At 49.8% G+C, this 18,550-nt stretch overlaps 1 protein-coding gene across 1 annotated transcript in view; it reads right to left on the reverse strand.

Annotated features, from left to right (window-relative positions):
* LOC140105516 (gamma-aminobutyric acid receptor subunit pi-like) overlaps window positions 1-18,550 on the reverse strand; it is a 112,625-nt gene that overhangs the window by 59,855 nt on the left and 34,220 nt on the right. Inside the window, exons 2-3 of the mRNA XM_072129461.1 lie at window positions 8,831-8,917; window positions 5,709-5,821 (exon numbers count right to left, since the gene is read on the reverse strand). Of these exons, the coding sequence (XP_071985562.1) occupies window positions 5,709-5,821; window positions 8,831-8,880 (163 nt within the window). The 5' untranslated portion in view covers window positions 8,881-8,917. The remainder of the gene's footprint in view (window positions 1-5,708; window positions 5,822-8,830; window positions 8,918-18,550) is intronic.

Here is an 18,550-nt window from a genome sequence, read left to right on the forward strand (position 1 = left end):
GAGGTCAGGGCTGTGTGCTCTCCAGCCTCCTTCCAGAGAGAGACAACACTTCCAGCTCTGCTGAGCGGTTTAAAAAAAAGACTGATTAGGCTGCTCCCATCACCTGTGTCCAAGGTGCTGGACACCCAACCTCAGCACTAAGGCCTTGCATAATAGCAAAACCTAGGGGAAACATACCGCCCATCCACAGTTAACCCCTTCAGTGTCTCACATACCCTCCCCCTCTGTTTGACCCTGTGGGGGCGAACACTTTTGGCCATCAGGCAGTGGGTACGAGACAGGGCATCGGCATTCCCATGCAGCTTTCCTGCTCGATGTTCTACCGTGAACTTGAAATTTTGTAACATTAGGAACCACCTTGTGACCCTGGCGTTCCTCTCTTTGGCCTGACTCATCCAGGTGAGGGGAGAGTGATCGGTCACTAGTGTAAACTGTCGCCCTATCAAGTAATACCTCAGGGATTCCAGAGCCCACTTTATCGACAAGCACTCCCTCTCAACTATACTATAGTTCTTCTCAGGGGGTGTGAGCTTGCGGCTCAGGAATGTCACAGGATGTTCCTCACCCTCCACTACTTGGGACAGGACAGCCCCTAAGCCCACGTCCGAAGCGTCAGTCTGCACAATAAAGGTCTTGGTGAAGTCAGGGGTGATCAGTACCGGTCCCTCGCACAAAACCGTCTTAAGTCGCTGAAATGCCCCCTCAGCCTCTTCACTCCACTTTACCATCACCGCCCTGCTACCCTTGGTCAGGTCAGTCAGGGGTGCCGCTATGGTAGCAAAATCGGGGATAAATCGGCGATAATAGCCCACTATGCCTAGGAAAGCCCTCACTTGCTTCTTGCTCATAGGTCGTGGCCACTGCTGGATCGCCTCCACTTTATTTACTTGGGGTTTGATGACACCTCGCCCAATACGGTACCCCAGGTAACGGGCCTCTTTCAGACCCAGTGCACATTTTTGGGGGTTCACTGTCAACCCTGCTGCCCTCAGGGAGTCTACCACTGCTTGCACCTTGGCCAGGTGACTCTCCCAATCGTTACTATAAACTATGATGTCATCCAGATAGGCCGAGGCATATCTCCGGTGAGGTTTTAGCACGAGATCCATTAACCTCTGGAATGTGGCGGGAGCCCCATGTAGCCCAAAGGGGAGTACCACATACTGAAAAAGCCCATCAGGAGTAACAAAAGCGGTCTTCTCTTTGGCCCTGTCAGTAAGGGGTACCTGCCAATACCCTTTCGTCAGGTCAAGGGTGGAGAAGAATCTAGCCTGTCCAAGTCGTTCTATCAACTCGTCAACCCTGGGCATGGGATAAGAATCAAATTTGGACACCTTGTTCAACTTCCTAAAGTCATTGCAGAACCGTAGGGAACCATCAGGTTTGGGAATCAACACAATAGGACTCGACCAGTCACTTTTAGACTCCTCGATAACCCCCAGGTCTAACATCTGCCTGACTTCTTCGGATATGGCAAGCCGGCGCGCTTCAGGGACCCGGTAGGGTTTTTGGTGTACCCGGATGTGGGGTTCGGTTATGATATCATGCTTGATGACTGAAGTACGTCCCGGTAACTTAGAGAACACATCCACATTTCGGAGCACAAACTCCTTCGCTTCCTGAATCTGGGCCCTGGAGAGGGACTCCGAGATCCGTACTTCAGGCACCTTGGCATCGGGTACACCTCCCTCCGGTGTCCCCTTCTTGGGGACAGATGCTTTTTCTACCCCCACGGCCATCAGGGACTCCCTTTCCCTCCATGGCTTTAGGAGGTTCACGTGGTATATCTGTTCGGGTTTCCTCCTCCCCGGCTGAGATACCTTGTAGGTTACCTCCCCTACTTTCTCCATGACCTCATATGGTCCTTGCCATTTTGCCAAGAACTTGCTCTCAACGGTGGGCACCAGAACTAGCACTCTGTCGCCTGGGTTAAAGGTCCTGAGTCTGGCTGACCTATTGTAGACCCTAGACTGGGCCTCTTGTGCCCTTGTCATGTGCTCCTTTACAAGGGGCATTACCGCCGCTATGCGGTCCTGCATAAGGGAGACGTGTTCTATCACACTACGGTGGGGGGTCCTCTCCTGTTCCCAGGTCTCCTTGGCTATATCCAAAAGCCCACGTGGGGAACAGCCATATAACAGCTCAAAGGGTGAGAAACCCGTGGAGGACTGGGGAACTTCACGTATGGCAAACATCAAATAGGGCAACAAACAATCCCAGTCCTTCCCATCCTTGCTGACCACCCTCTTTAGCATCCCCTTCAAGGTCTTGTTAAACCTCTCGACTAGGCCATCTGTCTGAGGATGATACACAGAGGTGCGGAGCTGTTTAACCTGCAGTAACTTACACATCTCCTTCATTACCCTAGACATGAATGGGGTACCCTGGTCAGTCAAGATTTCCTTGGGGAGGCCTGTGCGTGAGAATACCTGGAACAGCTCCCTAGCAATATTTTTGGAGGAGGTGTTCCTTAATGGAATCGCCTCGGGATACCGCGTAGCGTAGTCCAGGATAACCAGGATGTATTGGTGCCCCCTTGAGGATTTGACTATGGGGCCAACCAGATCCATTGCAATCCGTTCAAATGGCACCTCTATGATTGGTAGCGGGACCAAAGGACTCCTGAAGTGGGACACCGGGGCAGTAAGTTGACACTCAGGGCAGGAGCTACAATACCGGTTTACCTCCTCCCACACCCCGGGCCAGAAAAATCTCTGCAGGATCCTCTCCCGGGTCTTCTCAGCACCTAAGTGCCCTCCCAGCACATGTTTGTGTGCCAACTCTAGCACCAGCCTACGGTGAGATTGGGGTACTAGAAGTTGTTCAACCTCCTCACCCCGTATCTGGTCGACCCTGTACAACAGCTCCCCAACAATCACCATTCGGGGGTATATTTTGTCAGCCCCTGGTATCTGGAGTACCCCATTTATCACCTTAACATTCTCCCGTGCTTTAAACAAGGTAGGGTCCTGTAGCTGTGCAGCCCCAAAATTCTCACGGGAAAACTCAAGGTCCGGCATGTCGGCCACCTCCTCGTGGCCCTCGACCTCACCAGCTAGGACCTCTAGGGGAGAGAATTCATCACATGGGGTCACCCCTACTGCTGGTGTGGGTACATCGGCCTCAAAGGGTTCAGGGGCCAAGGCCGGACATACCTGACGTCCATTATCTGCAACAGCACTGGGTCTTCGTCTCCAGAGGTCCCAAAACACTGGTAAGTCTCTGCCGATAATAGCCTCATGAAACAGGGTCCCCACCACCCCCACTTCATGGGTAATAGTACCACAAGGTGTATGTAGGTTGATGACAGCAGTGGGATATTCGCGAGTGTCCCCATGTATACACAACACTCCCACTTTACGCCCACTGTACAGTCCAGGATCAACCAAAGTTCCCCGCACCAGGGTAACCAGACTCCCTGAGTCTAGCAAGGCTTCCACCGTGTGACCACCGATTGTGACCATACACACTTGGGGTTCTGCATCCGTGGCTGACTCGGCAGCCAGAACCGGCCGGGCAAACAGTGACATTCACCGGGTCTGGTTGCAGTCCATTGGCTCCACTGACAGGGGACAGTTGGCAGCAATATGGCCCATTTCATGGCATCGCCAGCACTGGATACGGCTATGACCTCTGTCACGAGCCTCACTGGGTTTCTGTGTATCCAAGCCCATCAGTGTACCCCCTCCCAACCTGACCTGTTTCCCTTTTTCTGCAGTAGCAGTCCTACCAGATGGTTTAATGGCCTTGTCACTGGCACTGCTTCGTGTGGGAGGGATAAGTAGAAGATCCTCCGTAGCCCGATATCTCTCTACTAGGGACACGAGTTCCTCAGCATTTGTGGGACCGGCCTGTCCAACCCACCGCTGGAGCCGAGAGGGTAGAGAACGGGTGAACTTGTCAAGAACCACTCTCTCGACCATCTGTGCTGGGGTGCAGTCATCGGGTTGTAGCCACTTCCGGACAAGATGGATCAGGTCATGCATTTGGGAGCGCGGGGGTAGTTTTTCAGAGTATGCCCACTGGTGGACCCGGCTGGAACGAACTTGAACGGTGACCCCAAGACGAGCCAGAATCTCCGCCTGGGGGCTGGGGGTACTCACGGGCCTCCGTTTCACTCAGGTCGTAGTAGGCCTTCTGCGATTCGCCTGTCAGGAACGGCGCCAGGACATCTGCCCACTGCTCAGCTGGTAACTCCTCTCGCTCAGCTACTCGCTCGAACACAGTGAGATAAGCCTCCACGTCGTCGGTCGCCGTCATCTTTTGTAAAGCCTTCTGCACTGCAGCCCGTGCGGAATGCTGGACAACCGGGTACCGTTGCAAACCAATATGGGACCCCTCAGTAGTCGTCGCTTGCGGTGCTGCCATAACGCCAGAAAACTTTTCCATCATCAGCTGGAACATGGCTCGGGACTCTTCCTGCTGTTGCTGTAGCATGGCTCGGGACTCTGCTTGCTGTTGCTGGAGCATGGCTTGCTGCTGTCGGGACCTCTCCTCCTGCTGCTGGAGCATGGCTTGCTGCTGGCGGGACCTCTCCTCCTGCTGCTGGAGCATGGCTTGCTGCAGCTGCCGATTAGCCTGGGACTCTTCCTGCTGCTGCTGCCGATTAGCTCTGGCCTCCTCTTGCAGGTATTTAATAAAGTCCTCTATCTTGGCTTTATCTTGCAATTTGCCTGCTGCTTTCACCCAGGCCATGCAATGTTGCAGGATGTAGCGAGCCTTTTCAGGTGTGTGTCTTTTGAACTGCCCGCATCCTCCACCATATGTGGGAGATTTGGCCCAGTAGAGACCGTGGTAGCGGGGTGCTGTGATGCAGTTCAAGACAGTGACACCAAAGTACAGTCCAAAACAGGTCTCGCCTGCGTTTATTGCAGCAAAAATAAAACAGCCTTTACATTCAGGCATTAAATAAACAAAAATCCTACCCGTCAGGGTGCTAACTATACACGTATTCCACTAACTCACCACTATACAAAATCACTGGGCTGCTCCAGGCACAGAGGTCAGGGCTGCGTGCTCTCTAGGCCCCTTCCAGAGAGAGACAACCCTTCCAGCTCTGCTGAGCGGTTTAAAAAAAAGACTGATTAGGCTGCTCCCATCACCTGTGTCCAAGGTGCTGGACACCCAACCTCAGCACTAAGGCCTTGCATAATAGCAAAACCTAGGGGAAACATACCGCCCATCCACAGTTAACCCCTTCAGTGTCTCACAATTGGGTGTTCCCCCCATTCTGATTGCAATATGTGTCATGTCCCTCTGTCTACAGTATAAGTATTTTCTCCTGACCCTTCTTGGCATCATCTCGTGTCTTCTATTACTGGGTTTACTGTATGTGCCCGTAATGTTCACCATACCATCAAGCTAACTCCAACCCTTCAAACCATTGACAATGGTGAAGAGCTTAGGCTATGTGCAGACGAGGGTGTGCACATACCCTCCATCTAGGGGGAAGATTACAGTCCATTGGAGATGGACAAGGTGAGGGGCTCCATAGGGAGACAGGAGGCCGTGCCAGAACACAGGCAGGCTCAGTCACGGTGCTGGCTCGGTGAAATTACATAATAGAAGTCAATGGAGGCCTTGGGCTGGCGGCAGTTTGTGCAGCCACTTCACACACAGCCACATACGGCCGTGTCCAAAGGTAGCTTTGGACTCTTCCACACTTATATGACATGGTGTATAATTTTACATAATAGAACAGTACTTACTATCGAAGAAAGGGCGCAAATATTTGTTGTATCCTTTCATGAGCTTCTGGATTGTAGGGGGAAGGATCTCTCCGTCCTTTCCGTCTGCATGAACACTGGTGATAAAACTGTTGCTGATGGAAATAATGGGAAAGAAAGAAGGAATATTTGTTAATACTTTGAAACATGATGAATTAATTAAGCAATTTGTAGTAGAGAAGATCTCAGGTTTTAAAAAATATTTTTTTTATACATAGAATTGAAAAATTAATTGTTAATAGACAAAGATCGCACTGTAGCATCTGTCCTGTTCTGCATTGAAAGCAAACCCAAAGATTTACAGTGTAATTCTTCATTTGTCCTGTTGCGACGCTGTATGAAAAGTGATCCTTGCTGCCAGATTTCTAAGCAGATTACAGACAATTGCTGCAATACAAGTGCCGTGCACTTAAAGGGGTTTTCCTATCTAGACTATTGATGACATATCCACAGCATGTATAATAAACAGATGATCATACTTTGAATGTTAGATTGATGAATGATGAAAATCTTGGAGTGCTGCCATCCTTTATTGCTCTATAAAGAGATGATAGATGCAGGTTACAGGGTTAGGAAGTGTTTCTATCTTGGGAAACTGAAGTCTGCCAACCCCCCTTCCTGCAGCCTGGTTGAATGTAGAGTGTGTCAGGCTTCTGGGGTAGTGAACCCCCTGGACTACCGCGGACGATGACACAAGCCAACATCTGTGACCAGAATTCAAGTGGCACCCGGCCTTCACCAGCGGGTTGCAAAGCGGGTTGGATTTTCTGCGGCGTGGTACCACCAGGTCGTTTCACAGGTGCGACTTTCCCGTGGTGGCTGCCAAGGCGAGGTCCAGAGTCAGAAGACAAGTTCTGACGAGCTCCACACGTTTTCCCACTCTCTATTCAATTCTGCTTCTCTCAAAGTCTTCCCCATTGTCGTCACTCCCATAGAGTGGAACGGAGAGTGGTAAGATTACACATCACGTTTTCCACTCTGTCTTCAAAAAAAAGTGGTCCATGGACATCTGTTGCTGAGATGGGTGTGAGTCCCACAGGTAGGCAGATGTGTGGGCACCTTTAATAGAAGCACAGAGTGTGAGAGACTCTCAGTTCACTGCACTGAAGTGTCTCCTGCCTGCTCTGATCAGACTCTATTATTGACTCTCTTTGTGGTACATTATCAATCCCATAATGTCTCAGCAAAGCATCACCACTTTTGCTGCATGTCATTTTTGCAGCACAAATCTATACAATCTTATTTCACTGGTGCACAAGAAGGAGAAGAGGTAACAACATAAAAATGTGTTCCGTCATAATCCAATACAGTTCATTCTAATATCCCCTACCACCGAGCTAGACAATAGAGTTATGTCACCTGATGTCCCAACCAGGAAATTACGAACCACATACTGTTATTACATATTACTCAGTTTAAACAATATGCAATAAACTATTATGCTTCCTGTAGGAGTGAATACAGACACCCAGCACTATTAGGGAATTTAGAGCTCCAGTCATAAAAAAGAAATATTACAATTAATCAGTACACAATGTTGGATCTATTTACATGAAAAACACAAAGGGGCTCATTTACTAACCCGGCCACTGAAGTTCACCGAAAGTGCATTGTCCGACGATAACTGTGCCGCGATTCACTAAGATCGTGCAGCCGATATCCTGCATGTGTCGCTTCCCCATTCAGGTCCTACAGAGTTCACCATCTTTTTCGTGGTGCATGTAAGTGCATTAGCGTGCGACACAATTTGAAAGTTAAATTCCACGCTCAGTCCGAATCAGTCAGATCATCTGACGGCAGGCCCTTCCCCCCGATTTGTGTCTCATGGAAGCAGTGCAGCTGCGCCAAAAACAGATCACGTTTGACACGTTCTTAGCACGGACACCTGTTAAATAACTGTCCAAAAAACCCTGTTAGATGCGGCGCAAATCAGAAATAGTCAGGAAACGCGACGGAAATGCGGTGTGCGGACCCTTAGTAAAAGTGCCCCAATGTGTTACTCTACTGGCCTGTGCTCTGTCTGTGACATCCCGTTTCCTGCTGGCAGATGAAGAAGACTACGTGGCCATTACTGTCTGAGTATAACCACTCCTATATCAGAGGTTGGTAGTGATTTGTCGTTTGTCTAAGTCACTGTTTCACGTGAGCGATGGGAGTCTGCTCCCTGCAATGAGCCGATAGCTCACTTAACCCCGCCCCTAACTGGCACCCACACCCCCTTTAACCCAATACAATCTGGTTAAAAGTGGTGGGGAGTGGGGGGACTGGCTGGACTGCAGCTCCGTTTTATACACGTAATAGGGAGCCGTTCAGGAGCCGGAAGAACCGAATCACTAGTGGTTGGAGGGGCGTCACCGGACGTCCTGAATCCTGCTACCAGAGGGTCATGTGACCTCATCTTAATCAGGTTGAGTATAATATGGGTGCTTTTTTTCTTGGGAACTTCTTAGTAGGACATAACTAGCATCAGTAATTAAAGAATTTTATTTTGTGGATGTATTTATGGCTTTGTGTATGTTTAAAATCTACAAAACATTTATGTGGTGTTTATTAAAAAGTATCTAAATTCAAAAAAGTAGAATATGGGCGACCCTCTAACGGTCCTCTACTTACCCTGGCAAAGTTTTGTATTAGTGGCCAAGCTTTTTAAATGGCAGAGGGGGTCACAGAAGATTTCCCTTGTCCCTGAGCTCTTACATAATTTAATATGTTTTCATGTCCTCCTGTATCTAAAATATTGGACTAATTACAGTAGGCTTCATGCGCACAAGCGTAAGTGGAGGCCCCTAGATGTCTATGGCACCCGGTGATGGTGCGGTGGGCACACACTTTCTCAGAGCACTTTGACCGTGCATGGACAAGTAAAGGCCATGTCCTATAATTTGCTGTATTACAGTGTAGGGTGCTTGGCTTTCTACGGAGAGTGGAGGGGTCAGTAGCGCTCACCCCTCCTCTCTCCTGCACCAATCTGGATTCTGCACATCCGTGTGTGAGTCCATAGTGAGATTCTACCCCAAGCTCAGAAGCCACTGGGATAATAAAACATAACATAAACACATAAAAGTAACATTTTGTTGCCCGGAAGAGACATTCCCAAACTTTACCTGCATATAACTGATAGAATCGCTGGGATCGCCCATTGAAAACGATACATCGTAGCACTGGAAGGGCAGCAGAGGCAGCAATGTATCCTGCAATGACAAAGGGAAACCGTAAGCATGGGGATGTCCCGAAACAGTCCAGATAAAGGTATCGCACTGTGCAATGCAAGGCCATTGCCTGTGTCACATGACTATCCCCAACCCTTCACCTCCTAATGTATAGGACACTGTAAAAACAAAACAGTTTCACCCACAATTGTCCAATGGATGGAAGAAAAAAGATTTCACTTTAAAAAAGAGTTTTTGGACAGGTTTTCCAAATTTGCGCAATTAAAAACGGACAAAAACGGATGCATTTCCAAAAACGCATGGGTTTTTTAACGGAGTGCTTAAAAACGGGTTCAAAACGCCACGTGTGCCACCACTCTCAATCTCCCCCATAGTCTGCTAGAGCTCCTGTAGGACAGGCTGGTGGTGGGAGTCTCCCGCTCCGCATTATAGTCCATTCCAGGTGTTTTCAGACTATTAGACCAGGGAAATGAAGCCTGGAAATCTACTTAGTGCCTGTGAGAACACACTAGGAGGTAAGGACACCTATATCTTGTTTGGTGCCTGGTATTAGGGTAGCAGTGAGATAGTGAGTTATCCTGCTGAAGACTTAGAGCTGGCTAAGGCCATGTTCGCACACAATCTTTTTAATCACATTGTTAATGCAATTATTTCTGTTTGCAGTATGTTTACATGGTATGTTAACAGGGCCGGATCATAGGGGGGGCTCCCGGGGCGCAAGCAACGGGGCCCCCACCACTTAGCCCTTTAAAGGGGCCCCCACCAAATGTGGGCGATTTGGGCAGTTGCACGACCGCCCGAATCGCCAACAGTGTACTTGGCTCCAGGCTCCCCGGCCAATTCGCACCGATGTTCCTCACTTTAGTCTTTGGCAGAGCGAGGGAACAATAAGTTCCATGCTCTGCCATAGAAGATCGCATAAAAACAAAAATGATGGCCCCCTGCTGCTAGTGGCGCAGTGCGTGACGTCTCAGCGTGTGATGATGATGCGAAGATGATGACGGCGCGCATCGGGGGAACGCTGGAAGGTAAGAACAATTTTATTTTATCTATTACTGTATATAGTTAATTATAGGGGGATTGTCTGTATATATTTATTATGGGGGGGGAGGTGTTGTATATAGTTGTCATAGGGGGAGTGTATGTAGTTAGTTATTATAGGGGGTCTGTATTTAGTTATAGGGGTTCTATATAGTTATTATAGGAGGACTGTATACAGTTATAGGGGTGTATAGTTATTATTGGGGGACAGTATATAGGGGGAGTTGTATATAGTAGTTGCTGGGGGGGGGCTGGATACGGCGGTTGCTGGGGGTGGCTGGATACGGCAGTTTCTGGGGGGGCTGGATACGGCGGTTGCTGGGGGGGCTGGATACGGCGGTTGCTGGGGGGGCTGGATACGGCGGTTGCTGGGGGGCTGGATACGGCGGTTGCTGGGGGGGCTGGATACGGCGGTTGCTGGGGGGGTTGGATACGGCGGTTGCTGGGGGGGCTGGATACGGCGGTTGCTGCGGGGGGGAGCTGGATACGGCAGTTGCTGCGGGGGGGGGCTGGATACGGCGGTTGCTGGGGGGGGCTGGATACGGCGGTTGCTGTTCCCTGTCTGGACTACATTGGCGCAACACCTACGGGAGCTGATGCGGGCTGCCGCGGCTGAGCACGGGCCCGAATGGGTGTCGGAGCAGCTGCAGGCAGCCTTGATTCCGGCAGCGGAGACGGATGGTCCGGGGGCAGGAGCACAGACAGCAGGTACCACGTGGCAGCGCACACGGAGGTTGCGGCCTCCGGAGCGCCTAAGTCCGTCGCCACGTGCAGCGAGGCGCCGGCAGCAGAGTGGAGAGGAGGGAACGGCTCGCGCTAGTGCGGGCTCAGCAGGAGAGAGTCGGGCGGCGGGGGGGAAGCATGGACAGCCTTCCTCCCGCCGGTCTCCGGTGCGGTCGCAGAAGGCCAGAAGGAATGTGGGAGGAAGCGGGCGCAGCTGGGGGAGAGATGCTGGAGCGGCGGCTGCGTCCTCGCCTCAGACGCTGAGAGGAGGGAGAAGGCAGACCCGGAGTGCGGCCCTGTCAGGTGCATCGGCGCAGGGCTTAATATTATCACCAGTGGGTTCCTTAGGCCAGGAGCGGGGGAGGGGGCGGACGCCCCGGGTGTCACCTACCCCTAGGGCCTTTCCACTCCAGACACCGGATGATAGTGCGCAGAGCCTTGCGGCTAGCCATGCGTCAGCGCTGCAGGTGGCAGGGGAGTCGTATGTACAACAGTCGGTGCTGGTTGATGATGCAGTCTCACTCCACGCTACAGAAGAGGTCGAGTCCCATGCGGAGTTCGAGGATTCCCTTCGCCCTGGCTCAGGCCCAACGGCTGCTCCGCTTCCTGTGCGTCAGCCTGGTGAGTTACTCATAGCACCTGTTTTGTCTTGTCCTGTAATGTCGCCTAATTGTCATGTGTTAGCTAGTCAATCGCAAGGGGTGGGTGGGGGAAGTGGGTCTGCCGGTCAGTCAGATAATCAGTTGACGCAGTTTTTTCAGGGCATGCAGGAGTTATTGCAAAAATGCGCGCCGGCCGCGAGGTCAGAGCCGCCCGCAGCTGCACCTCCAGTGCAGGTGTGGGCGGTAGACCCACCAGTGCAATTGCCACCCGCGTCGCCCCTTCCAGTGGCGCCCGCCGCATTGCCCGCTGCCGCTCCGGTTGCGTCGGATGTCAGGTCGGAGGACACAGCGCGCAGGGAAATTTACGTATGCTTTGGAAGCGCGTTGGGTTCGCATTTAAAACTAGAGGTGAAGGAGAAGATATGGAAGGACGAGTTGAAATGTTGAAATATTTTCATTGCTGCCTTTGGAAAAGTTTAACCTGGATCGGGGAAGGCCTGACGACAATAAGAAGGAGGATGCTGCTTGATCCCTCGCTCTTTTTTGAATTGGTGGCAGGCGTTCGCGATCTTGGCCAGCATTATTGGAGAAAAGACGCCGGAGCATTGTTCGGCTCTTTTTAAGTATATGGATACGATTGGTGAAGCGTATAGGCTGTATGGCGGACTAGCTTGGCTCCGGTATGACGAGAAGTTCCGCCAACAAAAAGCTATTAGACCTTCCTTGCGTTGGGACCAGAAAGACATTGACTTATGGATGAGTTTGATGACTGCGGCAAAGGTGGGGCAGCAGCCCTTTTGGAATAGCGGGGGGGCGGGCCCCCCTAGAGCAGGTCAGCAGCAGGAAGCGCCCGCGGGAGGGACAAGGCCAGGATGCTGCTGGCAATTCAATGAAGGCGCCTGCCGATTTGCTAATACATGCAGGTTCAAGCACGAATGCTCCCACTGTGGGGGTAATCACGGATACAATAGATGTTTTAAGCGACAGCGACCGGGTGCCGCGGAGCCTGCACGAAAAGGGGAGGACGCCAGTGAACCTAGAGCGCATGCTGCCGTGGCTAAATAAGTACCCGAATAGGAGGGCAGCGGTTTTGTTACAGGAAGGCTTTCAGTTTGGTTTTCGTATCCCGGGTGAGCACAGATTTGATCATCAGGGTGGGGGGAACTTGAAGTCCGCCTTACAGCATCCGGGAGTAGTGGGGGAAAAATTAAGTAAAGAAGTGGCTTTGGGGAGGATGGGGGCCCGTTTCGGGCCCCTCCTTGGCCGTATTTACGGGTGTCGCCTTTGGGCGTGGTGCCCAAGAAGGAGCCCAATAAGTTTAGATTGATCCATCACCTGTCCTATCCGCAGGGTGATTCTGTGAATGATGGGATAGGCGAGGATATGTCATCTGTATCTTATGTATCTTTTGATAAGGCGGTGGATTTGGTAAGGAAGTGCGGGCAAGGAGCACTGATGGGCAAGACGGACATAGAGGCGGCCTTTAGGTTGTTGCCGGTGCATCTGGATTCTTTTCACTTGTTGGGTTGTGTTTGGGATGGGTATTATTATGTAGACTGTTGCTTGCCTATGGGTTGTTCTTTGTCCTGCTCCTATTTCGAATCATTTAGTACATTCCTGGAGTGGGTAGTTAGAGCGGAGGCTGGGGTGGATACTATTATCCACTACTTAGATGACTTTTTGTGCGTGGGGCCGGCGGGCTCTAGGGTGTGCTCGGTTCTGTTACACACCATGGAGAGGATAGCAGCTCATTTTGGGGTCCCTTTGGTCCATGAGAAGACAGAAGGGCCGACGACAGTGCTTAGTTTCTTGGGGATTGAACTGGATTCTGTGGCAATGGAGTGCAGGCTCCCACAGGCGAAGTTGGTAGATTTGCGCCAGGCTGTTGAACAGGTTAGATTGTTGTGGAAGGTTCGTCTGAAGCAGCTCCAGTCAATTTTGGGAAAGCTGGCGTTTGCCTGCAGAATAATTCCGATGGGCAGGGTCTTTTGCCGCCGCCTAGCGGCTGCTACGGCAGGGGTAAAACATCCCATGCATTTCATTCGCTTGACGGGAGCTCTTCGGGCGGATTTAACGGTATGGTCACAGTTTTTGGAACAGTACAATGGAAAGTCAATGTGGATGGAGGAGTGGGTGAGCAATGCGGATTTAGAGTTCTTTACTGACGCATCGGGTTACATGGGCTTTGGTGCCGTTTTTAAGAACCATTGGATGGCGCATGAGTGGCTGGTGTCTTGGGTTGAAGCGGGGTTTACCAGGAATCTCGCATTGTTGGAACTATTCCCGGTCATGGTTGGTATTGTGGTATGGGGGGAAGAGTTTGAGGGGAAGAAGATAAAAGTGCATTGTGACAATATGGCGGTCGTGCAGTGTATTAATGCGCAATCAGCATCTTCTCCTCCTGTGGTGAATGTGTTGCGTTTTTTGGTGTTGGAATGTTTAAAACGTCATGTTTGGCTATGTGCGGTGCATGTTCCGGGGGTCAGGAATTGTGTTGCTGACGCCCTTTCTCGTTTTCAGTGGGACAGATTCCAGCAGCTGGTACCGGAGGTGGATCGGTGTCCTTATACTTGTCCTCAGCGGTTATGGGACCTGCCGTTCGGGCAGCATTGCCCTTTCTGAGATCATCAGTGGCGCCATCTACCAGTAGTGCTTACACGGCTGTGTGGAATGTTTGGGCCGCATTCTTGAAGGAAAGGGGAGTGAGTCCTGGTGCAGGTGATATGTTGCCAGTTTTATTTCTGTACGTAATTAGGTTGTTTGAGGCGGAGGTTTCGCCGTCGGCAGTAGTGAAGCAGTTGACGGCTGTCGCCTTTTGGTTAAAATGTCATGGGGTTGAGGATGTGACCAAGGCGTTTGTTATTAGGCAGGCCCTAAAAGGTTATAGGAGGTCGCATCCTAGACCTCCTGATGCGAGAAGGCCAGTGTCATTTGCCTTGTTGGAAAGGTTGGTGGAGGTAATGCCGCGGGTGGGTCGGGATGCATACGAGGCGGTGTTGCTGTCCACAGCTTTTTCATTGGCATTCTTTGGTGCATTTAGAGTAGGGGAATTGGTGAGCAGTTCAGCGAGAAGCCAGGATGGGTTGTGAAGGCATGACGTGTATTTACTGGAGGATAGGGTTTGCTGCAAATTGAGACGCTCAAAAACGGATCAAGAAGGTAAAGGGGCGGATGTGGTGCTATACCAGATGGCTGGGTCTGCGGTGTGCCCGGTAAGGCTGCTGCGGAGTTTCCTGGCTGTGCGCCTGGAGGACCCGGCAGTTTTGTTGGTGCATCGGGATGGCTTAGCGCTGTCAAGGTACCAGTTCACCGCAGTTTTTTGCAAAGCGCTGGGGGTGCTGGGGCTTCGGGCATCGGAGTTCGCAGCGCATTCATTTAGGATAGGGGCAGCTACAGAAGCAGCACAATGGGCCCTCCCAGCGCGCAGCATTCAGCGGATAGGTAGATGGAAGTCGGGGAGGTACAAGTTGTATGTTCGTCCTTCTCTGGTTATGTAGTGATGTTATGTGGTGTTGTGTGTTGTTTTCTTTTTCAGATTCAGCCCCTCTTGCCTCGTATGGATCATGGGGCATTCGTTTGTTTTTTGGGGAGCTAAGAGGGCGGAAGTGCGTTCGCAAGGTCGACAATTGGGTTTGGCAAGACAGGATGCCGTGGTCAGGTGGATTGGGATTAGGGGGATGGTATGGGGATCGTTGCTCAACCAGGTGCATTACTACTCACGCATGGACGCCGCCCCCGACATCTTAGTTATTCACTTGGGTGGTAATGATGTGGGGGAAAAGACTTCGGTGGATTTGATTAAAGATCTGAAGTGTGATATGTTGAGGCTGTGGGACATGTATCCGGGACTGATCATAGTATGGTCCGAAATAGTCCCTAGGATTAAGTGGAGGAATGCGAGGTCGGTGGCAAGCTTGAACAGGGCCAGAGCAAAAATCAACAAATCGGTATCGAAGTTTGTTGCACGTCATGGGGGATTGGTGGTAAGGCACCCGGACTTGGAGTCAGTCGACCCTTCTGTGCAGAGGGGGGACGGGGTCCATGTGAATCACATAGGCACTGATCTGTGGGCTTGGAGCACCCAATCTGGTGTGGAGTTGGCCTTCCAGGTGTGGAGGGACGGGCAGGTGTAAGGTTTTACACCTACCTCGTCGTGGCGGGATAAGGCCTTTGGGGGTTGTCTAGGAGGAAAAAATAATTCGCACAAAGATGTTGCTGTGCGCTTAACACAGAGTGGAAATGGAGAATGACGGGTATGGTAGCTGGCCCACCCAGAGGTGGGTACAGAGGGAATGGTTACCTGTGACATATTTGTCAGCTCTCGAGCCGGCGCGGTGCGGCGGGAGTAAGCAGGTAACGCTTAGGAATCACCCCTCTCAGGCCTTGTCATTTCAGGTTGTTAGAATTGCACTTTATTTGTACATGTTAATAAAAGTTAATATATATACTGTTTTATATGTTATATGTTATTTTAAAAAAACAGGCAGCTGTGGCCTTAGTTATCCATCGTCACGCAGTTGTAAGTGTCAAATATTTCCGGGTATTTGGGGAAGGGTCTAGGATATCCAGGTAGGAGGCTTCAAAGGAGGCCTATATTTGTCCTATAGGTCAGAAAAGGGCAGGAGGTTAGGCGGAGCCGTAACTGTATGCCCGCCTTGACCTAAGGGAAATTGGGCTGGGTTTAAGGTTAGGGAGGGGTTAGGGGTTGAGGAGTGAGTTAGGAAGTGAGGTCAGGATAGGGGAGTGTAGGATAAAAGCTGGGCCTTACCGGTGTGACTTCCTCTTGGACCCCCGGCGCTGGATCAAGATGCCCACCTGCCCTCCCTTTTTTTTTGTTTTTGTGTTGTTTAGTTTTTACCCCCCTTTTTTTTTTTTTTTCTTGTTCCTTATTTGAAGAAATATAGAGATATAAGTTGTTTTCTTGTCACGCAGCTGCGGGATAAGGCCTTTGGGGGGTGTCTCGGGGGAAAAAATAATTCGCACAAAGATGTTGCTGTGCGCTTAACACAGAGTGGAAATGGAGAATGACGGGTATGGTAGCTGGCCACCCGGAGGTGGGTACAGAGGGAATGGTTACCTGTGACATATTTGTCAGCTCTCGAGCCGGCGCGGTGCAGCGGGAGTAAGCAGGTAACGCTTCGGAATCACCCCTCTCAGGCCTTGTCATTTCAGGTTGTTAGAATGCACTTTATTTGTACATGTTAATAAAAGTTAATATATATACTGTTTTATATGTTATATGTTATTTTAAATAAACAGGCTGCTGTGGCCTTAGTTATCCATCGTCACGCAGTTGTAAGTGTATAATTGCTGATGTATGGACTAACTAGCCTCACATCCCTGTAGACGAAGTATTACATATAAAAAATAGCGGGGATGTGCATGAAAAACTGGCCTCAAGAAGTAGATATCAAATATACATTTATAAATTCCTTACTTTATTGTGATGCAAAAAAAGGATTCAGCAACATTTATCCACCGTCAACATGGCTAAAAAACATTTTAAACAAGATAAGAGCCTTACATCCGTGGCTATGCATTTTCTAAATTCTCACAACAGTCATTGCAGAGGCATAAAAATATATGGCCTTGAAAAAGTGGACATCAACATCAGAGGAGGGAACCCCACACCACTACTCTTACAAAAGGAATCAAGGTGGATCTACGAATTAGATACAATGACACCGAAAGCACTTAATGAAGAATGGCTATTTACTGGGTTCTACAAACAGGTATGAGCTAGCCCAGCACTAAGAAACTGGCATCATATACCATCTCTTAGATAACATCAATCCTTTAATATATAAGGGCACTATTCAGATTTGAGTTTTTCCAAAAGGCTTTTATTCGACATAGGGGTTACAATTTAGAAGATATTTTTTTATCACTATTGTGAGTCCAAATTTCACTTTTTAGCTGTCTTGATTTTATAATGACATCCCAAGTTTGTTTCACTCAGCACTTATGTTTGTTTTTTTTTTGTTTTTTTCTGTCGTTTGTTTTTTCACTAGTCGTAATTTCACTGACGTGTGCATATTGGAGAAAAAAATGGCCAACATCGTGAAACGAGAATACCGGCATTTGACCGCTTGGAGAATATAAGAGGACAATCTACACGGAAAAACGACTCATATGGCACAATATCAAGCACCACAAGAAGAGCACAACAAGGAGCACATAATTCAAAAGCAAAGTCAAGTTTGGTACTCAAGAGAAGATTCAAAGTCCGGATCAAATGACGAGGTCTTTAGAATTGGACACTCATGGACTATAGGTCCCTTTATCACCCTTCACAACACGTTCACAATTTACTCACATAGATTAAGTATAAGGACCTTGTCCACTAGACTTAAAAAATTCTTTCACCCCACATTACATCAGCGGCACACATATAGACTTGTATTCCCCTATATATCGCAGCAGCCGACATTACCTCATCCTCTCAGATCCAGTTATTATAGGCCATTACCCCACATCTACACACATGATGGGGCACTACTCATATTCATTGGCATCTACCGTAAGTGCCATAGCCTCTGCCCAATACATATATATATATGCACATTTATTAACCCCTGGCTTTACGTTATCATTTGTCTACAGACAAATTATACATATCATGATTAATGCCACCCACAGTTTCCAACATGCAATTATTTTACTATACTTACCTAAAGTTTAAGATTTCCGATAATACACGGGGCGGCGCTGGGGGGCGTGCTGTGGGTGCGCCTACCTGGTGACGCGCGGCCGGCACAAGCAGGAGGCGGAGGATTGTGCCGGTCTCGCGAGAACTGGGTGGGCGCATGCGCAGTGCGCTCCTCCACGGCCGCGATCACACGCAATACATGCGACTTCACACAGAAGAATCACACAGGTGAGTCCTCTCATGCCACTTACTTTTAGGGTATAAACAACGCCCAGCACCCCACACAAATCATACCCCTGAGGAAGCCTGTGGAGGCGGAACGCGTGGGGCACAACCTTCCATCCCCCAACAACAACACGGTGATATCATTCTAAACTGTTTTGGACTTTATGTGTTAGACTGCCTATGGCATAGGATGCACACTCATCACTTTTCAGGCACTTGCCACTTTATTTGTTGGATTAATCTGCATTGTTTACATAATTAGTCCCAACAGACCAGGATTTCTAGATTCACACCAGAGTCAGTCCATACCGGACCCATTGGGGGTTGTCAGCATATTGCACGAATTGTATGCATTTATGCACTGTATTATGGCATTTGTGGCCAGATGTTTTTAAATGTTTTTATGTTAGTGCT

This window comes from Engystomops pustulosus, chromosome 11 (assembly GCF_040894005.1).
Source record: "Engystomops pustulosus chromosome 11, aEngPut4.maternal, whole genome shotgun sequence".
Classification (NCBI taxonomy): Eukaryota; Metazoa; Chordata; class Amphibia; order Anura; family Leptodactylidae; genus Engystomops; species Engystomops pustulosus.